The following is a 27,866-nucleotide window of genomic DNA, read 5'->3' as shown; positions in this document are numbered from 1 at the left end:
CAAGGGCCAGCAAGGAGGCCAGAAAGAGAAAGGGGGAAAGGGGTCAGGTGGCTTTTACCCCAAGCCTGAGGGTTTTGAGAAAGACAGACACAATCCCAGTCATTTGTATCACTTTGGCTTGTGTGTGGGTTACTGGGGCAAGACTCAAAGCAGGGAAACTGATTAAGAGGGGAAAAAATGCATCCCTCATCTATGTAAGCTGCTATTGTTTAAGGTTGCGTAAATGGTACAGAATTGGTGCTGAAGTTCATGTTAGTCCTTGAAGAACTTCTGTCGGGGGTGGGGTATGGCTACCCACCCCCCTTTTATAAAAAGATTTTTTGGATGTGGATCGTTTTTAAAGTCTTTCTTGAATTTGTTACGATGTTGCTTTTATTTTAGGTTTTGGGTTTTTGTCCGTGAAGCTTGTGGGATCTTAGTTCCCTGACCAAAGACTGAATTTGCACCTCCTGAATTGGAAGCTGAGGTCCTAACCACTGGACTGCCAGGAAAGTCCTGCCCTTCCCCTCCTCGAGCCTGAAGTTCTAGAGACCAGTGACCCATCCACGGTCGGCAGCTGAAACGTGGGGAGCCGTGTTTTGTCTCTAGTCTTTTTCCAGTGGGTGTTTCCACCGCCCCCTGTTGCCCCCTTCAGGGTGGAGTTGCCCGGCCCTGTCCCTGTTTCCTCCTGGCCCTCCGGGGTGGAGGCTCTGGGGCAGCTCTGAAGCAGACCTGTCTTCCCAGCAAGTCACCTCCAGCAGGAGTGCCAGACAGCAGAACCCCATTTTTTATTTCCACACCATGCTAGCTGATGAGCTGAAACTTCCTGGTGTGCCTCCTTTACCGGTTGAGTCAAGATGTGAGAAAGTGAAAATTAGTGCTATACGAGGTCTCCTCTGAGTCCCTTCTCAGGAGAAGGGAAATTTACTACCAAGTGTGCACATATGAACAGTTTTCGGCTATTTGCTTTCTGTAAATTAAAAACATTCAGCAATCAGTGAGAGAATGAGCCCAGTATATGGTGTGAGATCCATTAGTAAAAGTTTGAATGAGAATCATCAACAATTGCCCTCCCACCCCTGTTTATGCATCCTGTACTCCAGCCCTGCTCTCTCCTTTCTCTGAACACATGGAAATTCATCACACCTCCAACTTTGACACCATTTGGAAAGCTTTTCCCTCTGCCTGGCAGATTTCCATTCATTCTTCAAAACCTGGCCCAAGAGTTGTATTACTGATGGATGGACATCCAGCCTTTGCTTGATTGCTTCCACTAACAGGAAACTCACTACCATGAGGGGGTTGTGTCTCAGTTGACTTGCTCTGCTAAAACAGATTACCATGAACTGGGTGGTGTAAACATCAACATTTATTCCTCAGTATCAGAGCCTGGAAGTCTAAGACCAGAGTGCCAGCATGGTAGGGTCCTTAGTTTCTTCCTGGATTACATGGCAGGTTTCTTGCTGTATCCTCACATTGTGAGGAGACAGCAAGCTCCAGTCCCTTCATCCCATTATAGAGCACAAATCCCATTGTGGGGGCTCCAATCCTTTGACTTCTTCCAAACCCAATTACTTCCTAAAGGCCTCAGCTCCAAAAGCCATCATACTGGGAGTTAAGGCTTCAATACCAATTTAATTAATTCCATGGACACTTAGTCCATGGAAGACTGACTGGTTTAGGCCTCTCTCCTGGACCCTCCCAACTCCTCTCCATTTTCATTTCCATCCTAGCATCCACTATGCTGTATCTGCTGTGTCTGTCTCCTTAAGACCAGGTATCCTCCCTTGTTCATTTCTATGTCCCTTGTATGTTAGCACTGGCCTGATCTGGAAAAAGTACTTAACAAGTGTTTGTTGACTGGCTGACTTACTGACCAAATAAAAGATGGAATGAAAGAAATATGGTGAGCAAATGCTATCATCTTTCGTCATTATTTACTTCTTAGAGCTATCATGATATTTACAGGAGCTGACAACATTCCATTTTTTACTTTTAAGACTACAGCAGCATCAATTTTTCAACCAGATCTTAGATGATGAGACTCAGCCACCATCTCTGTGATTTTGAACTCCCTGGGGCCAGCATCAGGCTCGGCATGTGCATGAAAAGTGTACGGAAGTGAGAAATGGACCATAAAGAAGACTGAGTGCCAAAGATTGATGCTTTCAAACTGTGGTCCTGGAGAAGACTCTTGAGAGCCCCTTGGACAGTAAGGAGATCCAACCAGTCAAGCCTAAAGGAAATCAACCTTGAATAGTCATTGGAAGGACTGATGCTGAAGCTGAAGCTCCAGTATTTTGGTCACTGCTTCGAAGAGCCAACTCACTGGAAAAGACTGATGCTGGGAAAGATTGAAGGCAAGAGAAGGGGGAAGCAGAGGATGAGCTGGTTAGATAGCATCACTGACTCAATAGACATGAGTTTGATCAAACTCCAGAAGAGAGTGAAGGACAGGGAAGCCTGGTGTGCTACAGATTATGGGGTTGCAAAGAGTAGGGCACAACTTAGTGACTGAACAACAACAACAATCTGTGCATTTGGGGGAAGAGCACTTGAAACTCTACACACTAAGGATGTGTCAGTTATCTGTGCCATGGAACTGGGGGATGGGATGATGGAGATTATACAGGGCTAAAGTTCCATCCACAGTCCCCGCACTGGGAAATAATTACTGATGCACAGAATCAACTCAGCATTACCAGTAGCAGTGACTCCTACTTTGAAGACTGGTTCCTGCATTTTCCTTGCATATTCCAGGAAGAAGCATCCAAAGCATCCTGGATTTCGCTGTATTTTCACTTGCTTCTCCTGCAGCCACATTGCACAAGTGTCTGTTCCTGCTCCACCATGCTCCCTCCCTTCCCTTCACCCCTCTCAGCTCCTGAAATGAAATAACCTTAACTCTGTATGGATATTTACCAAATGAAGGAGGACAGTGGAGTGATCTCACTGGGACCAACAAGGCCACAGCCTAGGAGAAGATGAGAGTCTGCTTGGGAGGGGATTGTCAACCCAGTGGCAGGCTTTTAGATCTGTCCTCAGAAGCCAAGATTGGACTTCAGGCAGTAGCCATCAGAGGGCACTAGACCAGAAGTTAGGATGGCAAGAAGGCCCTGCGTAAGAGATGATCTTCTACCACATAATTTTTTTGCCTTGTTTCTCTGAAATTCAGAGTCAAGTCTCATATGAACATCTGTCTCCATCTTAGGTGGTTTACAGGTGTACAACGTGCCTAAGCCAGAGGTCAGAGTGGTGCTGCTGAAAAGATGCAGCTGGGTGCCCAAGGATGCTCAAGAGGATGAGAACCCTAGCTGTGGATCCAGCTGCCCCACCCATGGAAGGCCCCAGAGCTCACTGGTGATAAAGCTAATAATATCTACTTCCAAGATGCTGGTGTGATATAACCCTGTGATATAACCCTGGCGTGATATAACCCTGGATGCCGATCCTCCCCTTAGGATCATCCTGAACACTTTTCCTTCCTCCCACTTCTCTTCATGGAGATCATACTGAACTTACTTCAGGACAGTGGCAGAAAGAGAGAGAAAGAAGAAGGAAGGAAGGAAAGAAGGAAATAAAAGAAAAAAGAAAAGGAAAGGAAGGGAGAGAGAAAGAGAGAGAGGGAGAAAAACAAATCAAATTCTAAGGTACCAGCTTCTTCAGGCTTCATTTGGCTTTACTGCAGTAGGAAGACTGACTGTGTGAGGGCAGGCCTTTGCCTAATGTAGAATGAAATGACCCTCTGATTTTCTTCTGCTTTATTTGCTTTGACTTCCTTCCATTTGTTGGTCATAGGGTAGGAAGACAGGACTATCAAAACAATCTGTGTGTTCCCAGATCTCCTTAGACAGAAGAGAACAAAAAACTGGGAACAAGAAATGCAACAGGCCTGGGATTTCCTAAGCTCCTAGACTGAGATTTGGGGGAATTCCCAGCTGCAGTCCATGGGGTCATAAAGAGTCAGACACAACTAAGCAACTGAACAACGCAGCTGAGATGAGTTTCAATACCTTCCCCCAGATATACTGTGATTTCATAAAATCTGCCCAGCCTTCACATCCTATTTGAGTTGATCCTGCTTAAACACCACCTCACTCAAGGCTTTTGAATGAGCTCAATAATTCTGTTTCTTTCCCCTTTCTCTACTTCTGTGGCTTTTAATGTTAAATCACTAGATTTTGGTTAAGTAGTTACTAGCATAGCCAGGGCTACCTGACCAATGTGCTCCCCTTCCATATGTATGTTGGTATGTGATTTTACACAATCATGCAAATCACAGTGAATCAGATGCAGAGAGGCTTTTAGAACATTTTCTCAGCCATGATCTGCTCTTTGCAAGGACTCTGAGGGGCACTGGGATAGAGATTATCTTTTGACATGTAGTATCCTTTTCCACTCCTTTCTTTCCTGCCCCCTGTATTATAAGGACAAGAAAGAGAGAGAGAAACAAAAAAACATGTCTTGACTCTCTTGTAGCTAGGGTTCTGGGCAAGATTTAGATTCTGCCATTCAAATGCATGCTGTTCAAATGCACTCAGGCAAGATTTGGAATGGGGTTTCCCTGGAGGCTCAGACAGTAAAGAATCCACCTGCAATGTGAGAGACCTGGATTTGATCTCTGGGTCAGGAAGATCCCCTGGAGGACGGCATGGCAACTTACTCCAGTATTCTTGCCTGGAGAATCCCCATGGACAGAGGTGCCTGGCAGGCTTCAGACCACGGGGTCACAAAGAGTCAGCGATGACTGAGTGACTAGCACAGCACAAGGTTTGGAAATAGAAAGTAAGCGAAGGGAGAAAGCCATTTGAAGGCTGGAGTTACACCATCTCAAGCCAAGGAAGTATGCATGTCACCAAACCAGAAGCTCAGGGACAGAACTGACATCTACCCATCCCTGTTGCCTTCAGAGGGAGCACAGCCCTGCAGACATCTTGACCTTGGATTTCAGTCACCAAGACTGTGAGGAAATACATCTCTGCTCTTGATTGCCTCTCAATTTGTGGGACTTTGTTCCAACACCCCTGGGAAGCCAATACAGGAGGCTATTTATTGGGGGGTCATGAGAGATTCCTTACACAGGGTCTTCAGGACCTTAAGACATCACATTGTACTAGACACGTCCTTCCACTCCCAGCAGTCTTCAGAAAGAATCTCAATACAGCCCTCCCAAGGATCCCAGTGTAGCTTTAAACTGCATTCCTAAGCTTTATCCTTAAACTCTTGGAACCCTATCTAGAATAATGACACTAACTCTTCGCTCCTCAGACTTAGCAGAAATACCTCTACCCCTCAATTTGCCCCGGTGGTTCTCCCCACTTCCATCTCAGCTGTTCCAATCCCTGTATCTCAGGCTTCAGCATCAATACATGCCTTCTGTTAATTTCCTGGACTCTCTTCCTGCCAAGATGGAGATGGCATGGCACACACAGTGTTCTGATGAGGGGGTTGGGGGTGTCGCTGCTGCTGGATATTGCCATTTTGGGGAGCACTCATCACAATTATCAACAAATATGTTAGCAACAGATGGAGAGGCAATTCTTCAAAATGAGTCCAGTGAGTGCATGCTCTGAAATATTGTCTATTAATAGAAAACTTGAAGTATAGTAAAGCCAACAGATTAAGAGACAACTGCCATTGAAAAGATAAGCCTGTCATTCACAGTTCCTAAGAGGAGGGGACACATCACACCAATGGTGGTCACCCCAGGGAAGCACCAGGGTTGGTCACTAGACACAGGGACAAGGGAGAAAATGTGATCAAGGGCTTCTTTGGTGGTTTCTGTGAGAAGGAACAGGAGAGGCAGGGCAAGCAAGCTTAGGACTGGCTAGTCTGAATAATTTCAGGAGTTTGGGAAGATGCAGGGCAAGCAGGCTTAGGACTGGCTAGTCTGAATAATTTCAGGAGTTTCTGGGGGCACAGGACTGTCCCTGGTCATCTGGATCCTGGCACAGGGAAGCTTAGGGAAAGTGGATGATGGCCTGGAGTGTGCAAAGGTCAAGCATCCACATACAGGAAATAGAAGACACAGTGAATACAATGACAAAACAAATTCACTCTGCTGGTGAATTTTACTAAATTGTCTGCTGGTGTGCCTTTACTAAAGATCCTAAAGCTCCAGGTGAGGTTTCTGACCCCCAAGTGTTCATCCCAAGGCCACTGAAAAGAGTGAGTTCTACACTTCATAGCCAGCTGTCCTGAGACCATTGGAGCTTTCCCACTGGCCTTCTGGAATGCTCTGTTGCCCTTCCCAATGCTCTGTTGACCCTATGCATGCTGCAGGATCCAGCAAGCCCTCCCTCCTCCTCTTCGCCAAGCCTCACTGCCCTGGTGTTCCTGCACAGCTTCACTCTGTCCCGCCCAGCACTGGCCTTGCTGGGTCTGTATCACTCTATCCCTCCCACAGCCCTGGATATACCTTAGAACCACCTGGTAACTTTAAAAAATCCCACTTTCTCCTGCAAGATGAGTCAAATAGGACTTCTAAGTTTGGCCCTTGGCATTGGCACTTTTTATAGTTCTTAGGTGATGTGCAGTCATGGCTGAGAAACACTACCCTATACTGTGAGGTTCTTGACCACAGAGGCTCTGTGTCCTTGGGTCACCTGGCACAATGCCTGGCCTACAGCAGGTCTGCAAAATGATGGAGTCACTTTTTTGCATACAGAAGAGGAAAAAGCTACAGCTGTCTCTTGGTATCTTCAAGGGACTAGCAACAGGACCCCCACTGATACCAAAACCTTTGGATGTTAAAATCCCTTGTATAAAGTGGTGTAGAATTTACCACTTGGGCACACCTGCCCAAGTTTTTTCAACTTTTAATACCTAATACAATGCAAATGCTAAGTAAATAGTCATAAATACAATGTATATGTTATATAAATAGTTGCCAGCAGTGAATTCAAGTTTTGCTTTTTGACACTTTTTGGAATTTTTTCCCCAAATGTTTTTTGACCTGAGATTGGCTGAATCTGAGAACCTCAGATGCAGAAAGCTAACAGTATACGGTCAGTAAATTTGAACAAGAGTCTTCAGTGACACTCAGGGCAAAATGCAAGCACTGCCCTTCTGTCTCTGACTCCCAGTTCTTCGCCCATTTTGAGGGAAGTCAAACTCCAAAACTTTGGCCAGTTGATGCAAAGAGCTGATTCATTTGAAAAGACCCTGATGCTGGGAAAGATTGAGGGTAGGAGGAGAAGGGGATGACGGAGGATGAGATGGTTGGATAGCATCACCGACTCAATGGACATGAGTTTGAGTAAACTCCAGGAGTTGGTGATGGACAGGGAGGCCTGGCGTGCTGTGGTCCATGTGGTCCATGTGGTCATGACTGAGTGACTGAACTGAACTGAAAGCTCCCCAGTTATGCTTTCAAACTCTGGTGCTGGAGAAGACTCTTGAGAGTCCCTCAGACAGCAAGTCCCTCAGACAGCAAGCCTAAAGGAAAAAGTCAATCCTAAAGGAAACCAACCCTGAGTATTCATTGGAAGGACTGATGCTGAAGCTGAAGCTTCAATACTCTGGCCACCTGATGTGAAGAGCCGATTCATTGGAAAAGATCCTGATGCTGGGAAAGACTGAAGGCAAAAGGAGAAAGGGGCGGCAGAGGATGAGATGGTTGGATGGCATCACCAGCTCAATGAACATGAGTTTGAGCAAGCTCTGGGAGATAGTAAAGGACAGGGAAATCCTGGAATGCTGCAGTCCATGGGAGTCTCAAAGAGTTGGACACAACTGAGCAACTGAACAAAAATAACAAGTTCCGCATGTGTTAAAGACCACCACCCCTACTTGTGCTAGTGACTCTTCCTTTTCTATGAGCATCTTAGATGATTGCATTAATCTCTGCAATTCTTCCCTCCTCTTGGGATCCATTCTTCTTGGGATGCAACTTGGCAGTGCCCAACCCCCCAGTTGGTTGGGTCTTGTGACTTGCTTTGCCCACTGAGATGGCAGCAAATGTGACACAGGTGGAGGCCGAGTGACTGGACTTTCCCTGCTCCTTCTCCTGCTCTGGCCATGCAAGGTCACATGGGGCTGACCTGCCAGAGGATGACCCATGAGCCGCTGGGCTGAGCTGTCTAGTCCATGAACCAAAGTCATGGTGTACCAGCAAGCAGCCAGGTGAACCCCAGACATGGCAGTGAGCACAGCCAATGTCACTGCAGCTGCCTAGCTGACCCTGTTGGACCTCAGTCTTAGGAGCAAGCCCTGCCTATGAAAGCTTCAGAGACCTGTGAGCTTAATTGGATGCATGTTTGTGCCATTATATTCACGTGGTTATTCATCACCCAGCATCACTGTACCAAGAGAAAATTAAATGCAATCCCTTCCCCTTACAGTTTAAATTCCCTATTTCCTCAAGCACTTTGCCCTCAGCCCTAAAGCACACTCAGCTCTTCTCCTCATACTACTCTAGTCTGCTACCTCTTCCTTCAACTTCCTTTAGCCTCCAGGAATGGTCTCCTTCGGGCTTCCCAGGTGGTGTTAGTGGTTAAGAACCTGCCTGCCAATGCAGGAGACATAAGAGACATGGGTTCGATCCCTGGGTCAGGAAGCTCCACTGGAGGAGGGCATGGCAACCCACCCCAGTATTCTTGCCTGGAGAATCCCATGGACAGAGGAGCCTGGCGGGCTACAGTCCACAGTGTCTCAAAGAGTTGGACACGACTGAGCGACATAGGATGCATATGCTATCTTTTTGCTTTTGCTGTTAGCCAAGAGAACCCAATCTCAAAGGAGAATTAGGACCCATTCTAGGAGATGAATCCAGCCTGGCGGACAAGAAAGCAGGGCAGACACTGGGGGAGCAAAGTCTTCCATAAGTCTTGGATTTCGTGTAACCAGCAGATCTTGAACATTTTTAATAAAAATATAAATGCAGTTATTTAATTATGCTTATGCTTCATTGTAAACACAGCAACCAACTTGTTCTCTGATAAAACATTTAATGACATTCATCAGCAAACTCTTTAAATAGGAATACACAGTTATCTGTTTTGTAAACTTTTTTTAATGCAGTTAACTAAAGGCTAAGGAGATCCCATGTACAGAATGGTGATTGTAGCTAATAATACTGTATTGTGCAGTTGAAATTTGCCAAGAAGGCAGATCTTAAATGTTCTCACTATTCACACAGTACGAATGCAACTATGAGTGGTGATGGATATATTAATTACCTTGATTGTGGGGTTGATTTCACAATGTATATGTGTATTAAATCATCATGTTGTACACCTTTTAAAAATCACATTGTACAACATATTGTACTACATATATACAGTTTTTATTTTCCAATAACACCTCAATAGAGCTGGAGGGAAAAGAAAGGCAACAATGACTAAGAAAGAAAATAAAGAAAAGCTAATGAGATTCTATCTGCCGTCATAAATCAGAGAAAGGAAAACCACGGTCACAGCCTCCTCTCCTGTCCTTCTCGCCTGGGGAGGAGACTTGTGTTTTCTGAGAATCTCTGCTCCTGATTTTCCTTCTGCACTTTCTGAAAAGGCACCCACTGGATGCTAAAGCTGAAGGAGGGGAGGGTATCAGCCGCTCACTCCTTAGTATGAAATAGTGTTCAGTGCTCTGTTCCCACACCAAGCTTGATAAAATAGGAGCTTAGAGAAGAGAGAGAAGGGTCCAGTAAGAGGTGCTTGGGCAGTGTGTGGAATGCTGCAAAACCATAGCACAGGGTCAGGACACTGTATAAGTGGGTGGTGAAGGACAGGGTGTGGTGTTGGAGAAGACTCTTGAGAGTCTCTTGGACTGCAAGGAGATCCAACCAGTCCATCCTAAAGGAGATCAGTCCTGGGTGTTCATTGGAAGGACTTATGTTGAAGCTGAAACTCCAATACTTTGGCCACCTAATGTGAAGAGTTGACTCATTGGAAAAGACCCTGATGCTGGCAAGGATTGAGGGCAGGAGGAGAAGGGGATGATAGAGGATGAGATGGTTGGATGGCATCACCAACTCGATGGACATGGGTTTGGGTGAACTCCGGGAGTTGGTGATAGACAGCGAGGCCTGGCGTGCTGCAGTTCATAGGGTTGCAAAGAGTGGGACACGACTGAGCAACTGAACTGAACTGACTGACAGGGAGGAAATCTGAAAGATGGGAAAGGGCTGAGGTGGAGAGGTGAGGCCGAGTGCAGAAGGGGAGGAAAGAAAGGATGGATGCAGATCCAGGAACTCAGGAGTGAAGGAACGTAGAGAAGGCGGTGTGAGCTGTGGCCCGAGGCTGTAGCGTCGGGCAGGAACTGTGGCATCAGGCAGGCCCAGCTACCCCATGGGCTCCCTGAATCTCATTTCTTTGTAGATGAAGCGGCTGAATTATTCCTATTGCCTGGTGTTCCTGTCTTGATTTTGCTTTCCAGAAGGAAAGCTGCCCAGGGTCTAAAAGATCTTTGTCTCAAAGTCTCTCTCAGTCAGCAGGCAGGGCTCCGAGGATTCCAGCCAGAACCCTGCTTCCCAGGCCCCTGGCTTCCAGGACAGCTCTGCCAGGGGTCCTGCATCACCTAGCCTGGGCCTCCGCTTGCCTCCACCTCACCTGCTTCCATGGTCTGAGCAGAGAAAGGATAGGGGAGGCCGAGTCCTATAAGCTAACGCAGCCCTCATGAGCACCTCTTATGTCTCAGTGCTGGGACAGCAGCTGACCCTCACCGTCCCGTCTTAGACCTCCACTGCCCTGCCAGGTGGTATTACTTCTGCTATGTGACCTGCCCAAAGACACACAGCTAGTTGGGGGACCAGCTGAGACTTGGGTCTGGGGTTCCTGACTTTTACATACAAACTGGGAACCCTGATTTGCATCCTCAGCTCCGCCCAGTTTTCCCTGGCATCCTGAGGTTGTCCTTGCCCTTCCATCAGGAGCCCAGGGATTTCAACTCACTGCCCCAAGGCATTTGGTCTGGTTTTAGCCTCTGGTGGGAGATTGGAGCACTGAGGGTCCCATCCACCATTCCCATTCTGCCTCCCAACACCAAGGGGTTTACACAGTGAGGTAGGATTCCCTGAGACACACAAGTCCTAGAGAGGCTTCGAGCCACGGCGTCAGCCTGCGTGGAGTCAGGGAGGGAGGTCTAGCACAGCTGTGTGGAAGAGTCAACAGATTCATCTCTGGATGATTCAGCAGCATCTCAAGGATTTTTCCCCACCTGCTCACTCCAGCCCACCCTCCCCCAAACCCTTGAGGGATTAGTTCCTGAGAGAACATCAGTGAATTAAGTCTTCAAGTCCGCCATGATTGGACTTGGCTTTACAGCCAATGGCAGCTATATATTGGCAGCTATAAAGCTGCTGTTGGCATGGACTGCAGTGGACTGTCAGTCATTGCTGGGTTGTACCCTGGACTCGCGGTCCTAACTTGGTTGGATACCACATCCCGGGGGTTGAGTCAGAACACCAAGACCCAGGTTCTCTAAAGCAGGGTCTGTCCTCTGCTTCTTACCAAGCCCAAGCCCCCCAGGGGATTTTGATAAGACCAGAGTTAGAGAGCCACTGACAGGGAACTATATCCATGGACCAGCAGTGTCAGGCTCAACTGGGAGTGGTGAGAAAGGCAGAGTCCCAGATCCAACTCAATCTACTGAATCAGTTTAAAAGCTGCCCTGACTCCTCATGAAAGCTTGAGAAGCCCGGGTGAGGAAAGGCTTTAGCGGATTACTGATGATTGATGTCTAGCTCACCAAGCACATTCTATCCCATTTGATCCCATGACAATCAGGAAGGTGCGTACCATTTTGTCTGTTTTACTGAAGAAGACATGGAGGCTTGGAGAGGTGAGTGTGAGTGTGACTTTTCTGAAGCCCTTAGGTTCACAGGTTGGAGGGCAGGGGTGGGAGTTTCAGAGCCTCCAACCCTGTATCCCATTCCCACTTCTGCCCTGTCATTCTCACACCAGGATGTGAACAATGACGTCTTTGGATGTGAAACCTTCAGACATGTTGGACTCGACTCACCGCGGCAGGACACAGACCAGAAATTTACATAGGTGTCCATTCACCAGGATTGAAACAAAAAAGGCTTTCTGGTCAACCCTAAGGTCCAACTCACCAGGACCCGCCCCCCACACCAGATTCCCAGAGCCTCAAAATTGCCACGGAAACAATCTCTAGAAAGCATTCATAACAGGCTTACCATGTTCGTCCAGCAATATGTTGTCTGGCTTGATGTCTCTGCAAGAGAAAACAGAGAAGCTGAAAATAAGATTCCTTGAGTGTATGGAGAAGCACACGTGAAACATGACAGCTGGAGACAGACACCTGACAACACCCAGTGGGCTTGTCTCTCCCCCGGTGTGAAGGCTCAGACAGAAGCAGGACGGTTATTATTATTACAAAGGCAGAGCACCGTGCTCTTGCTTTTCTCTTCCTGGAACTGCAAGTGGATTGTGTGAGTATGTTTTTTCCTGAATTTTTAATGATGTCTGGCCAGCTGACTCCCAGGAGTGACCGCTCACTGAGCCCTGGGTCTCTTCAGTGGGTACAGACACTTTTGCTTCCTGGTGGAATTTAGCCCTCCCCCCTTGGTAGGTACTAACCTCCCAGGTTTAATGGGCTTTGTTCCATAGACCTGGGAATTGCGGCTCTAGGAGGGTCAGTAACTTGTCCAGGTCAGAGATGGACCACAGCCTCTGCTAGTTTTTGTATGATCTCAGGAGATGGGACATTTATTATACAGAAGTGAACAGAGCATGCGTTTCTAAAATCTGTGATTTTAATATGGAGCTTGAGAAAGCACATGCATGTTCATGATGAGTACATCAGGGTTGAAGGTGTCAATTTAGTTTCTTGAAAGATCACACCCAGCAATCAACCAGTTTTTGCAGTTTGTGAGCTTAGGAGGGTTTCTACATTTTTAAAGGATTGTAAAAAGCAAAACAAGACACACACGTAGCACACAAAGCAAAAATGAAAAGAAATGTATCACACACACTGATGTGGCCCTCAAAATCTGAAATAGTTATTATCTGGTCCTTTTAGATGGTTGCTGATCCGGTTTAGGGCTTCCCTGGTGGCTCAGATGGTAAAAAAAAATCTGCCTGTAATGCGAGAGACCCAGGTTTGATCCCTGGGTCAAGAAGATGCCCTGGAGAAGGGAATGGCAACCCAGTCCAGTACTCTTGCCTGGAGAATTTCATGGACAGATGAGCCTAGCGGGCTATAGTCCATGGGATCGCAGAGTCCGACACAACTGAGCGACTAACACTTTCACTTTTAGGGTGGGCCATGTGCAGCAAAATCTGAGCTAGGCAGTTTCTGAAAAATTCAGCTCTCCTCATCTTTAAAGCAAAGGGCCCCCAACTCAAAGCTCTGCTTTTTAAAGGCAGAGGCTTTGCTTTCTTCACTTTTTGTACTTCCAGCATGGTGCCTGTAACTAGCAGACACTGTCAGAGAAAAACCAGGACAGTAGTTAAAACACTTAAGATAGATTTTATTCAACAGCAATCCCCAAAGGGGAAAAGGGATCTCAGTATAGAACTGGGCTTCATTCCAAACACAGTGTGGACAAGTGGGAATTTGAAGCTGAGGAGGTAGGGGTTGGTGGATGGAAAGTCACTAACTTTTCATCAGTATTCTTGCTGAGGGCAGTCCAGGGCATCAAACCACTTGGGGGATGAGCAACCTGATCAGAGGATGATGAGTTTGGGAGGATGTTGGATTATGGCTAAACCGACTTAGTGAAGGTAAGAGTGACAGTCGCTCAGTTGTGTCTGACTCTTTGTGACCCCATGGACCATCGGTCCATTGAATTCTCCAGGCCAGAATACTGGAGTGGGTAGCTGTTCCCTTCTCCAGGGGATCTTACCAATCTAGCAAACGAATTCTGGTCTTCCACATTGCAGGCGGATTCTTTACCAGCTGAGCCACCAGGAAAGTCTAACAATACTGGAGTTGGTAGCCTATGCCTTCTCCAGCAGATCTTCCTGACCCAGGAATCGAACTGGGGTCTCCTGCATTGCAAGCAGATTCTTTACCATCTCAGCTATCATGGAAGCCCCTAAACTGACTTACTAGGTTTTTACTAAGACTGAACAATGCATAAACCAACATGGAAGTCCAAAAGAACTCAGAAGAGCCTGAGCAGAGATTTAGAGAGAAGAGAATCTTTATCAACACAGGAAACAGGGAAGAATGAATGTGAGGGAAACACAGCCTTGGAGAAACTGAGTTGACACTTTCAGTTCTGATTTACACACCATTAGCAAGCACACACTTTCCAAAGTGTTGTATTAAAGCCATAGATTTTAGAAATGCAAGCCCCACTCACCCATTTAGAGTCAATGTCAAATCCTTTGAGACTAATGATGGCTTTCTTTGAAATAAAAAGTGACTGCTCCAGAGTTTATCAAATAGCAATTCTACCAGAAAACACAACGTGGTTATTTGGAACCATATGAGGCAATGTCTGTGGCTTTGGGGGAAGAAAGAAACACTCAATCCATATATTAAAATTTTCATTTTATTGTGACTTTTCCCACCATGAATATTGATGGGCATTAAACCATGAACTCCATGCTGCCAAGTTCACCAACATCCCTGGTGAACAGAGATGGGTTGTTAATGGATCCCCCAGGGGAAGGATGAACTTGAGAACTCACACAATTAAAACAAAAAGCAGAAGACCTGGAGTCAAGCATTTGTGGCTCAAATCAGCAAACACTTGGCCCCTGTCTAGGGCCTACCCTAGGAGGGTTGCTTCAAGAAAGGTGAGAAAAGGGAAAATAGATACTTGTTAAGAATGAAAACAGCAGCGAATGTGAAAGAGCATCCTTTCTTTAAGGTGTCACTGGACTAGGGTGACCTTGTCTGGGGCCTGGAGATCTCAGAAGAGGTAGCCATGGACCAGGAGCCTGGACCCGAATGGCTGTAAGGTCCTTGACCTGAGCTGCTGCCTCCCCTGAGGCTGAGCATGCCCTGTCTTGGGGTTTTCTGACCGCCCCTCTCCAGTCCTTCTTTCTTCATCCTTCATCTCCTCCTTCAATCCCTTCCTTTTCCTTCTGAGGACATTCCTCAAGTGCTTCTTCCTGGCAGATCTTGGCAGACAGCTTGACCTGCAGAGGCTCCAGACATAGTCCCGCCCCTCCAGAAGCTCAGACTCAGTGGGAAGGGGAGGGGAGACACGCAGGTGGGAGGCTCAGAAGCCACAGTACAGACCAGCTGTGGAGCCCAGGGAAGAGGGAACGGCCAGCCAGGGATCACATGGACCAGTGGGGACCAGGGTGGCAGAACAAAGAAAGATGGGGCAGTGGTGGCAGGACTAAGGAGAGGCGATTGGCATAGGTGGCTGAATAGCATCCTCCCGGAATTCAGAATACTTAGGACCTCAGAACATGATGCTATTTTGAGTCATGGCCTTTTCTCCTCCAAGGAATTAGTTAAGGATCTCAAGATGAAATCGCCCTGAGTTTGGGGCTGTCTGTCGTCTTAGGAAGGAGACAGGGGTTTGGTCACAGACACAATGGGGAGAAGAGGCCATGTCTAGACAGAGGCAGAGTCTGGAGTGATGTGGCCACAAGCCAAGGAGAACCAGGAGCTCCCAGAAGCTGGAAGAAGAAGGCAAAGATTCTCTCCCAGAGCCTCTGGAGAAGGCTGGCCCCACGGGCACCTGAATTTCAGCCTTCTGGCCAGAACTGTGAGGTCACAGATTTACATGTTTTGAAGCCACCAATTTTGTGAGAATTTGCTGCAACAGCCACAGGAAGCTACATGCCTAATGGAGCAGAAAGAGAGCTTATGGAGGAGGTGGGTAAATGTCAAGCTCCAACCAGAGTCCCCCAGTGACCATGGTGTGACCTTGGATAGGACCACCGTCCATTAGAGCCCATCAGAAGGTCCCTGTTTGTGGTCTCCTACATCCTGAGAACCAAACAGGGGCAGAAGTATGAGTGACTTGGCTTTCTAGGTGGCGCTAGTGGTAAAGAATCCACTTGCCAACGCAGAGGACATAAGGAACGCAGGTTTGATCTCTGGGTCAGGAAGACCCCCTGGAAAAGGAAATGGAAACCCACTCCAGTGTTCTTGCCTGGAGAATCACCATGGACAGAGGAGCCTGGTGGGCTACAGTCCATGGGGTTGCAGACTCGGACATGACTGAAGGGACTTAGCATGCACGAGTGACTTGGTAAACTAGACCCCACGGCTCCAAGGAAAGAGGGTGTTCTGTCTGGGTGAGTCCGACTCAGGAGCAACCTTCCTGAGTCCCCATGCCCGCCCCTCTTGCTGTTGGGGTGAACTCCCTGTACCTCGGCTTCCCTTGTGGTGTGGACAAACCATCTGACACATTCTCTGCGTCGGCTCTCAGCATACAGGGGAGTCAGCAATCCTCAAGCATCCCCTCCACGGTCCCTGGGGCCACGACAGTGGACAAGACAGAACCAGTCAAATGGAGCTCGCTTATAGGAGGGGGACAGGAGTGAAAAATGGACACAACCCCAAGTTGGGACAAGTACTCTGAGAAGAACAAATCAGGGTCTAGAAAGGAAACCTGCTTTGGGTAGGTGGCCATGGAAGGGCTTTCAGAAGATGTGGCATTAGGTTGACATCTGAATGGCAAGAAAGAGAAAGTCTGATATGACCCGGGAGCAAGCTCTCATTTTGCTGATGAAGGCATAGAAGGCTGAGAGGGTGAATGGTTTAAACCTGTGACATCCATCCAGCTGAGGGGATAAGACCAAGGTGGCAGGGTCATTCCAATGATTGCAGGCTATCCGACTCATCCTGGCAGGCCTGAATATAGGAGCCTCCCTTGCCAGCCGTCCTGTGGGAGCAGCTACATGGCAGGGGCCTGCAGGCACTTCTAGAAACTGAGTGTCAGCAAGGAAACAGGGACTTCACTCCTGTAGCCACCAGGGACAGAATTCTGTCAACAACCAGGAAACCTTGGGACAGATCCAGAAAGATCCAGAAAGGAAGGCAGCCCAGTGGGCTCCAGGATCGAAGGCTTGTGACACCCTGAGCAGAAGGGCCAGCTAAGCTGTGCACCGACTCCTGACCCCTGGGAAACTGAGGAAATAAATGTGAAAAGCCGCCCCTTTAGTAGAAACTTGTTCTGCCGTGATAAAAGACTGCTACGAGAGCTATATGATCTTGGACAGCATACTCTGAGCCTCGCTTGCCTAATCTGGAAAATGGGAATGATGGTTCCTATCTGACAGTGACTGGGGGGGTGTATACACAGAGGTGCTATCATGGGAGGCTTAGTGGGGCTCCCGGTGCATAAGCCATGCTGAAATAAACAACAATGCGGGTTCTGTCATGTTCTTTAAAGGGAGCTTCTTAAGCTTTTACAAATGAATTAGGTCTCTTTCATTGGAAACTCACCAGGCAGACTCTTGCAAAGCCTTACAGAGCAGCCGGGAGCCTGAGTCATTCAGGATTTAATAAGAATAGCATTTATGGGCAAAGCATCTTATTGGAACCTCTAGGTTAGCAGGTTCCAGGGCCATTTCCTCTGGTTCTACTTTTCACATTGATTGAATCTCAGCTCAAGCACGTCATCCAGCTGAAAATCAGCCCGTGTGTTTGGAAAGGGCATCAGAAGCACTGTGTGGATGGGCAAGTTTGTGACGATGTTTTCTGAGGACAGACATAATTTCAGAGCTGGGCAAAATGACACTTTGATGGAAAGTGTGCTTGCAAAGGCTATAAAACCCGGTTTTGCTTTTGAATTATCCCCCAGCCCCCCAATAAAACAAACCATAAAATGTCAGCTGGGCTATTTTAAAAAAAAAAACAGCACAGAAATGGCTCTGCTTCAGACTGTGAAAAAGGGCCACGGGGACATATCTGCACGTGTCCCTTTGCTGGGGGTCTCTGAGTGTCTGCGATCTTATGCAGCAATAAAGACAAATGAAAACCTGCTGGAAAAGGAGCCACGTCTGTGAAATGAACATCTGTGGATATTTTACCCCTAGGGAAAGAACGTGCTGTTGACATCATGGAGGAGTAAAGGGAGATGGACAGGAGAGGCCATGTTTCTATCCCAAATCTGCTGGTCCTGAGGTCTTGGCACAACGCCCAGAGTAGAGCCTCAGTTTCCCCATCTATAAACTGGATAATAACATGTACTCCAGGTAGTTATGACGAGGATGTTTTCATTCTGCTCACTGTTAAAGCACCCAAAAGCATCCCAGGTGACTCAGTGGTAGAGGATCCTCCTGCAATGCAGGAGACGTGGGTTTGATCCCTGAGTCTGGAAGCTCCCCCGGAGAAGGCAATGGCAACCCACTCCAGTATTCTTGCCTGGAGAATCCCATGGACAGAGGAGCCTGGTGGGCTACAGTCCATGGGGTCTCAAAAGAATCGGACATGACTTAGCGACTAAACAGCAATGGAGTACCTAAATCAACATCCTAACTATTACAGGAACGTTATCATGTTCTGAAACACAGATTTGACGGTGTCCGTCATCTGGTCCAGAAAGTTCTGTATTTCTTCACTGCTCTCCAAGGGGTCGCATGTAGAGCATTACAGGCAGGACTGGGGACCGGATGAAGGATGGCCAGTTCTGAGCACAGACAATCTATTTGATTAGGGAGCCAACTTCAGGTTGTTAGACTTAGGAAGCAATTCTTGGCATCTTCCTTCAGGCTGGCTGAGTACTAGATGTTTCTGTTCGACGTCAGTGAGGATTTATGAGAGCAACCAGCCCAGTGCCAGGCCCACAGGATGCAGGCTTGTGGTTAATAACATAGGGCTGGGCTATCAGATTGGGCACCAGGGAATAGGCTGGAGGCAGTGACCAAGCTGGGATTAAAATGCTGGGATTCACCTTGGCTGTGGACCTCGGTGGCCAGATGGCATCCATTCAGCAGAAAGACAATGGGGGACAGGGGCGGATGACTTTGGTTCTCGCATTTTGGGGAAGGGCATGGATCGTCTTTCCACAAACTGGGTACCAAGACTGCAACCAGGCATCATTGTTACCAGTTAGATTTCACTTCTTTCTCTCATCTCTCCCCTGCTTCCTGTGGAAAGCAGGGACCATGTACAGACCTCAGCCCCCAACACAATGCCTTCATGTTAGTGGAAGTCCTGATACTGTTAAGATATGCAGTTCATGCAGAGCTTCCTGCGAGCCAGGCACCTTGTGGGCGGATCACGTGGGTTTCATGAGGGGTGTGGCTTCTCTGGATCAGGTGCTGTGGTGTCACTTTCTCTGTCACCTCCCTCAATTCTGACCCAACTCTGAGAGGCAGGTATCACTCACTACTCAGATTTTATTATGAAGAAAGAAGTATTTACAGAGGGTCAAAGGTCACATGTCAATAGACAAGACTCATTCTCATCTTGCCTCTAGACCAGTGTTCTCTACCTGGGGGAGAAACTCAAGAAGAAAATGAATTCGAGTTCGAGAATCTCATCTAGGCCGTACTAATTCAAGGAGCGGGCTTATAATAATCTGATTTGATAAATAAAATTATGTCACTTGGATTTCAGGATATGTTTCTTTATTACAACATCCAAGTACAAGGTTGTATTTGTTTTTTCAGTTCAGTTCAGTTGCTCAGTTATGTCCAACTCTTTGCGACCCCATGAATTGCATCACGCCAGGCCTCCCTGTCCATCACCATCTCCTGGAGTTCACTCAAACTCATGTCCATCGAGTTGGTGATGCCATCCAGCCATCTCATCCTCTGTCGTCCCCTTCTCCCCTGCCCTCAATCCCTCCCGGCATCAGGGTCTTTTCCAATGAGTCAACTCTTTGCATGAGGTGGCCAAAGTATTGGAGTTTCAGCTTCAGAATCAGTCCTTCCAATGAACACCCAGGACTGATCTCCTTCAGAATCGACTGGTTGGATCTCCTTGCAGTCCAAGGGACTCTCAAGAGTCTTCTCCAACACCACAGTTCAAAGGCATCAATTCTTTGGCACTCAGCTTTCTTCACAGTCCAACTCTCACATCCATACATGACCACAGGAAAAACCATAGCCTTGACTAGATGGACCTTTGTTGGCAAAGTAATGTCTCTGCTTTTCAATATGCTATCTAGGTTGGTCATAACTTTCCTTCTAAGGAGTAAGCGTCTTTTAATTTCATGGCTGCAGTCACCATCTGCAGTGATTTTGGAGCCCCAAAAAATAAAGTCTGACACTCTTTCCACTGTTTCCCCATCTATTTCCCATGAAGTGATGGGACCAGATCTTCGTTTTCTGAATGTTGAGCTTTAAGCCAACTTTTTCCCTCTCCTCTTTCACTTTCATCAAGAGGCTTTTTAGGTCCTCTTCACTTTCTGCCATAAGGGTGGTGTCATCTGCATACATGAGGTTATTGATATTTCTCCTGGAAATTTTGATTCCAGCTTGTGCTTCTTCCAGCCCAGCGTTTCTCATGATGTACTCGGCATATAAGTTAAATAAGCAGGGTGACAATATACAGCCTTGACGTACTCCTTTTCCTGTTTGGAACCAGTCTGTTGTTCCATGGCCAGTTCTAACTGTTGCTTCCTGACCTGCATACAGGTTTCTCAAAAGGCAGGTCAGGTGGTCTGGTATTCCCATCTCTTGAAGACTTTTCCACAGTTTATTGTGATCCACACAGTCAAAGACTTTGGCATAGTCAATAAAATAGAAATAGATGTTTTTCTGGGACTCTTTCTTTTTCGATGATCCAGCGGATGTTGGCAATTTGATCTCTCGTTCCTCTGCCTTTTCTAAAACCAGTTTGAACATCAGGAAGTTCACAGTTCACGTATTGCTGAAGCCTGGCTTGGAGAATTTTGAGCATTACTTTACTAGTGTGTGAGATGAGTGCAATTGTGCGGTAGTTTGAGCGTTCTTTGGCATTGCCTTTCTTTGGGATTGGAATGAAAACTGACCTTTTCCAGTCCTGTGGCAACTGCTGAGTTTTCCAAATTTGGTGGCATATTGAGTGCAGCATTTTCACAGCATCATCTTTTAGGGTTTGAAATAGCTCAACTGGAATTCCATCACCTCTACTAGCTTTGTTTGTAGTGATGCTTTCTAAGGCCCACTTGACTTCACATTCCAGGATATCTGGCTCTAGGTGAGTGATCACAAAATTGTGATTATCTTGGTCATGAAGATCTCTTTTGTAGAGTTCTTCTGTGTATTCTTGCCACCTCTTATTAATATCTTCTGCTTCTGTTAGGCCCATACCATTTCTGTCCTTTATCGTGCCCATCTTTGCATGAAATATTCCCTTGGTACCTCTAATTTTCTTGAAGAGATCTCTAGTCTTTCCCATTCTGTTGTTTTCTTCTATTTCTTTGCATTGATCCAAATGGCTTTACTAGTCCATCCTAAAGGAAATCAATCCTGAATATCCATTGGAAGGACTGATGCTGAAGCTGAAACTCCAGTAATTTGGCCACCTGATGCAAAGAACCAACTCATTGGAAAAGACCCTGATACTGGGAAAAATTGAAGGCAGAGGAGAAGGGGATGATGGAGGATGAGAGTTGGATGGCATGACAGACTCAGTGGACATGAATTTGAGCAATCTCTGGGAGATGGTGAAGGACAGGGAAGCCTGGTGTGCTGCAGTCCATGGGGTTGCAAAGAGTCGGACACGATTTGGTGACCGAACAACAACAACAAATGGCTTTACAAAGCATCCATCTGTCCCTTCTTACGTAAACCCCTTTAATGGCTCGCTGGTGGCTGCAGCGCTAGTGGCCAGGCTTTATATTCCACATTCTACCGGCATCTCAAAAATAGAAAGTGAATGCTGAGGTGTAGTTGTCAAATTTTCAACCCATCAACTGAAGGCATCAAAGAAAACCAGCAAGCTCTACCACTATACTTGTATACAAAGAGGGAAAGAGGAGCCTCAAAGTTATGAGGACACAGTTTCAGAGTAAGACCCAGTCCCGGAGATGTGTTCATTATTTTTTAAAATTTATTTTATTGAAGTATAGTTGATTTAGAATGTTGTGTTAACTGCTGCTGTAACAAATCACTACAAACTTAGTGACTCGAAGCAGATTTTCCCCTTACAGTCCAAAAATGCATCTTCAGGGCTGAACGCAGGTGTCAACAGGACTGAGTTCCTCTGGGAGGCTATAGGGAGAACCTGCTTCCTTGACTTTTCATCTTCTAGTGAGGCCTCTGTTCCTTGACTGTGGCCCCTCCGTGTCACATCTACTACTGTCTCTGACTCCCCTGTCTGTCTTATAAGGCCATTTCCGGCTATATTGGACCCACCTAGGTAATCCAGGATAATTTTCCCAGCTCATAATCCGTAACATAATCATATGTACAAAGACTTTTTTTTTTCTATGTAAGCTATTGTGTTCACAGATTTGGGGGGATTTGGACGTGACATCTTTGAGAAGGGATGAGTCAGCCTACACTGTGTGTGTGCTTAGTCATTCAGTCATGTCTGACTCTTTGTGACCTCATGAACCATAGCCCACCAGGCTCCTTTGTCCATGGGATTCTCCAGGCAAGAATATTGGAGTGGGTTGCTACTCTAATTTACTACTCCAGGGGATCTTCCTGACCCAGGGATCGAACTCGGGTCTCCTGCATTGCAAGTGGATTCTTTACTGCCTGAGCCACAAGGGAAGCCCATTCAGTCTACATCATGTCCCCCCAACTTCAGAGTTGAAGTTCTAATCCCCAGTACTTCAAAATGTGACCATACTTGCAGATACAATCTTTCAAGAGATAATTAACTTAAAATGAGGTCACTGGGGTGGCCCTAATCTAATCTGACTTGGTCCTTACAAGAAGAGGCAATGAGGACCCAGACACACACAGAGGGACGACTGTGTGCAGACACAGGGGGAAGGTGGCCATCTGTAAGAAGAGACCGACCCTGCTGACACATTGATCTTGAACTTCCAGCCCCCAGAATCATGAGAAAATAAACTTCTGTTTAAGCTGCTTAGTCTGTGGAACTCTGTATGTAGCCCAAGAAAACTAGTATCATCCTTATCTTACTGGACCACAAAACTGAGGCTGAGAGCAGTTAAACCTTTTCTCCAGGTCACAGAGTCCAAGATGGAACCTGGATGTACCAGTTAGAGACCCAAGACTTGATTTTAAGGCATGGAAACAATTTTTACAGTGTATACACAGTCTAGCCAGTCAGTTCTTTCTTACATCTGGCCTAAAACCCCATGGAGCAACTCAAATCATTTTCTTCTCCTTTGGGAGAGAAAGTGCATCCAGTCAAGCCATGTTTCAGGCTTGTTGTTTTTCCTTTAATCCTGCAAAGAACAAACAGCAGCATGGTTGACATTGATTAATTCTGTTCAAATGCTGGGCCACTCCACGGGGCCTGGATGTAAACTTGGTTACTAAGGCAATTGCATTTGGCTAATTATTCCCAAGTGTATCTTGTGGAGAATTCAAGGCTCTCAGGATTCACAAACACATTCAGGGATGAGCTGGGTTCAATTAATTCCTTCATGGATGGATGAGCCTAGCAACACACCTCCCTAGACAAGGGGCTTCCTTCCTACACAGGTCAGGAAGGGTCCATGAAGTCCTCACAGAATCACCCAGGTCAGTCTTATTTTCTTTCTAGTTTCTCTAAGAATACTAGATTGAAAAGGTCTGTCCATGAATCAGTCTGTGAACTCCTCAATGCAGGATTCACTGCAGAGCATATGGAAAACTATAAAAGCGTACAGAAGGATAGGATGCTGGCCCATGCCCTGCAGTGACCACAGGACCACCTGTGATGATGAATAAAGCTTTGAAGCCCTTTATACATGAACTCTTCTGCTGCCTGGGTCTCAGTTTTCCTCATCTGTAAAATGGGGATGAAATGAAATAATGTATGTAAAGGATCTAGCTCAGTTCCTAGCATACAGCAGATGCTCAAAAAATACGACTACTTCCTCCACCTCGACTCAGTACTATTGCACAGGGCACTTAGAGGGAACAGGATGAAGCAGGAAGGGAGACAGAAGAGCTGACCTCAAAAATGATTATGACTATGCTGCACATATGTGCAATCATACAACTCATGAAACTCCTTCTGTATACGTATGTGCTATTGTACAGCTCACAAACTCCACACTGTAATTTGTTTAACCCCCATGACAGCCTTAGAGAATCAGCATTATTTTCTTTTTATGGACAAGGTAACTGAAGCCTTGAAGAGAGATGAAGTGACTTCCCCTGGTCAAAGTTAAAGTGGCAGCAGCAGGATTTGAATCCAGCTCTCCTGATGCCCAGTGCTCTTTCCATTTCCTGAGTGGGGCAGGCACCCTGACCTCATATCTGTGTGCATGCCGTACCACCAGGACCTAGAACACAATCTACCACAAAGAACACACTGGGTAAACAATTGTTTGGATACTTGAGTGGGTGAAGGCCCAGCATTCAGGACTGCCTGTCCTGTGATTCCTCTTCTATTTCTCAAGGTTGGTCCACAGTCTACAGAGCTCCTCTGAGCAAGGCAGCTACTCGTCTTAGCAAGCAAGTAGCAAGCAAGTCTACTACCCTAGACCAGTCACAGACTCCCAGGCCAGGGAACCTGCCTTCCCACCAGCTCCAGTGGGTTTCTGATGCCTCCTTAGGCTTGAGAGACTTGCTCTGCTCAGGGACATGACGGATATCTGAGTTGTCTGTCCCATCACACCTTCCACCACAATGGGAGGCTACATTCAGGAGAGGAATTTTCCAGAATTCTCAGTCTCCAATCCCTGGCTTGTAGGCATCACTTCATTAAAACACGGGGCCCCAGTAATGGGCTCTGGTTCCTTTGGGAATCAGTTAGGAGGACTGTGTTATAGCTGCTGAGTCCCATGGACCCCCTCGGGGGCAGGTCTGTTTGGTTTGATTGGTGTGATGAGGGGGGGGGGAGGGGAGAACCACTTCTCCACTCACAGCGTGGATCTGTGTGCAGGAGGGAGCCAAGCAGGTTCATTTAGCAGGTTCTAAAGCCACCAGATATGGCAGGTACTGATCAGCTGGCAAAGGAAGGAAGCAAAACAGACCTGACACCCACCCAGCTACCGCTGATGGCAGGGGCCAGACTGGAACCACAAATGGAGGAGATTTCCCTTCTCTGATTTTACTAGGAATGTGGGAGGCCTCGTTAGAAAGCGGAGTCTGTGTGGTGCATTACAGAGAATTAATATTTTAAGAGTTGCTATTTTCAGGGCCCAGTCTCTCTGGAAGTATTTCATCCAAGGGAGTGTGCTGCCAAAATGTGTAAGAGTCACCGCGTTCCAGCCTGTCAACACTGAAGGGACCGCAGGTCTATCTGAAACAAACTAGCCCCGGGTCTGGCAACCTTGCTCAGCCTCAGTTTTCCTTATCTGTAAAGCAGGACAAACATCAAGTCTACCTCTGAGGGTTGTTGTGAGGATTCAGTGCAATGATGTGTACAAAAGAATTAGCTCAGGTTTGGTCCATGGTGAAGTTTGAGTTAATACATCCAAAAAAATTTAAATTGCTTAATTTAGAAATAAGAAAATCTTGGTTGGGAGAAGGGGAAATTCTATAGAAAGCGGAAGAACTGAAACCAGGATGGAAAGCTGGAGTCTCCTCGCTACAAGTTGCTGAGCTTTACATTTCTGGGGACAGGTTAAGGAAGCAGACCACAGAGAGGGATTGAGGGGCCCTCTGTCGTGTCTCCCTCTGTTCCCTTCACCCAAGGAAAGGAAGACACAGCTGAGAGGGAAGTTTAATAAGATTTGAACAGGGCGTCTGCATGTTCATTTTGCACGTGTTGTGCTCAGTCGCTCACTCATGTCTGACTCTTTGTGATGCTGTGGACTGCAGCCTGCCAGGCTCCTCTGTCCATGGGATTCTCCAGGCAAGAAAACTGGAGTGGGTTGCCATGCCCTCTTCCCAACCCAGGAATCGAAAGTGTGTCTCCTGCATCTCCTGCATTGCAGGCAGGTTCTTTACCTGCTGAGTCATGGAGGAAGCCCCTCATTTTGCACTGCTGCTGCTAAGTCGCTTCAGTCATGTCCGACCCTGTGCGACCCCATAGACGGTAGCCCACCAGGCTCCCCCATCCCTGGGATTCTCCAGGCAAGAATACTGGAGTGGGTTGCCATTTCCTTCTCCAATGCATGAAAGTGAAAAGTGAAAGTGAAGACACTCAGTCGTGTCCAACTCTTAGCGACCCCATGGACTGCAGCCTACCAGGCTCCTCCATCCATAGGATTTTCCAGGCAAGAGTACTGGAGTGGGGTGCCATTGCCTTCTCATTTTGCACTGGACCCCTCTAATTATGTGGGTGGTCCTACTTTTACCTCCAGTCATGTAATTCTTAGGCTTTTTGGCAAGGTGGCTTTGTGTCTTCATGCTGTGGTTGAAAACTTGAGGCTCAGAGAAGTCAAGAAGCCCGCTCATGGTACAAAGGTCCCTGGTATCACCATCATCATTACCACCATCATCACCATGTCATCCTTATCACCATCATTATCATCATCAACAGTGTTATCACCATCATCATCATCACCACCCTCATCACCATCTTTATTGTGATCATCACCACCATCATCACCATGGTGATCCCCACTACCCTGCCCTCCCCACCCAGCTCTCTGTTCCATCACCCAGGATACATCTTGCATGACAATAACACAATGTGAATGACCACATTTACCGTATGTTTTCTTTTCACTCCTTGTCTATCCTTAGAAATAAAGAAAGAAAGTGCTAAGTCATGCCCTACTCTAGCAACACAGTGGATTGGAGCCCATCAGGTTCCGCTGTCCATGGGATCCTCCAGGCAAGAATACTGGAGTGGGGTGCCATTTCCTTTTCCAGGGGAACTTCCGGACCCAGGAATTGAACCCAGATCTCTCACATTGCAGGCAGATGCTTTACCAACCTAGCTACGAGGAATGTAATCTCCATGAGAATAAGAACCAGCCTGAGTTTTGTCCACTCTATTTCAAGTAGAGAGCAGTGCCTGGCACATAGTAAACTCCAAAAGTGCTGTGGAAGGAGTCCATGATTGCCCAAGATTCCATTGTCAGAAACTGCTCTTACTTTACATTTTTTCATCTTAATTAATCTTCCCCATTACCCCTCAGGAAGGATAATGATTCCCATTTGATGGATGAGGAAGCTAAGTCAGCGTTTAAGTCCCTGTATACACACAGAGAGAGGGAGAGGGGCTGGGAGAGGATGCCTGTAAAGTCATCCTCATCTTAAACACGAAACTTTTCTCTTTATAACGTCAAATTCACAAAATTGGCTTCCCTGGTAGGCTCAGTTGGTAAAGAATCTGCCGGCCATGTGGGAGACCTGGGTTTGACCCCTGAGTTAGGAATAGGCCCTGGAGAAGGGAAAGGCTACCCACTCCAGTATTCTGGCCTGGAGAATTCCATGGACAGTACAGTTCATCGGGTCACAAAGAGTTGGACACGACTGAGCAACTTTCACTTTCACTTCACTTTCATTCACAGAATTAGAGCATTAAAATTAATACAATTCCTGTTTATCTCCTAAGCAACCCCCTTCGATTTCATAGTATTATTTCTATACAGAAGTTTGGCCTTTTGTGTTTCTCTTGGTAGCACTGGAGAGGTTTGGGAAGGGGTTGGAAGGACCGTGTTACAGCGAGGACCCTGGAAGTGAGGACCTTGGATTAAACATAAGGGGAAGAGACTGGGGTGTACATGGCAATAGGGCTGGGGTTGCTCTGATGCACACTCTATTCCATTTTCTTTTTATCTGTTGAGTGAGGAGAAATGAAATAGCTCACAGCCAGCTGCAGGATAGGTCTGGTTAGGGGCAGCTTCACCAGAATAATAAACATATTCAAACTGTCCCCAGGAAAGAAGCAGTGGCTCAGCAGATGCCTCACGCACTGAACATGGCCCGGTGACTTGAGTAGCCTCATGTGTATGTGGTTTCATCACGTCCTGTCTCAGACAATGGTGGCTCCAGCTGTGGTCCAGGCAGTAGTGATGCCAGCAGCCCCGGAGCACGGTCCTCGCTGTT

The 27,866-nt window shown here is 46.9% G+C and overlaps 1 protein-coding gene across 3 annotated transcripts in view; it reads right to left on the bottom strand.

Moving 5' to 3' along the window:
- The window catches only part of STK32B (serine/threonine kinase 32B), a 400,933-nt gene that overhangs the window by 75,746 nt on the left and 297,321 nt on the right, over positions 1-27,866 (bottom strand). For all 3 annotated transcript variants that reach the window (XM_025289714.2, XM_025289713.3, XM_025289716.3), the window contains exon 5: positions 12,116-12,153. In XM_025289714.2, coding sequence (XP_025145499.1) covers positions 12,116-12,153 — 38 coding nt within the window. The remainder of the gene's footprint in view (positions 1-12,115; positions 12,154-27,866) is intronic.

Source organism: Bubalus bubalis, chromosome 7 (assembly GCF_019923935.1).
Source record: "Bubalus bubalis isolate 160015118507 breed Murrah chromosome 7, NDDB_SH_1, whole genome shotgun sequence".
Classification (NCBI taxonomy): domain Eukaryota; kingdom Metazoa; phylum Chordata; class Mammalia; order Artiodactyla; family Bovidae; genus Bubalus; species Bubalus bubalis.
The sequence above is the reverse complement of the archived record's forward strand: the minus strand, read 5'-3'. Positions and strand labels throughout refer to the sequence as shown.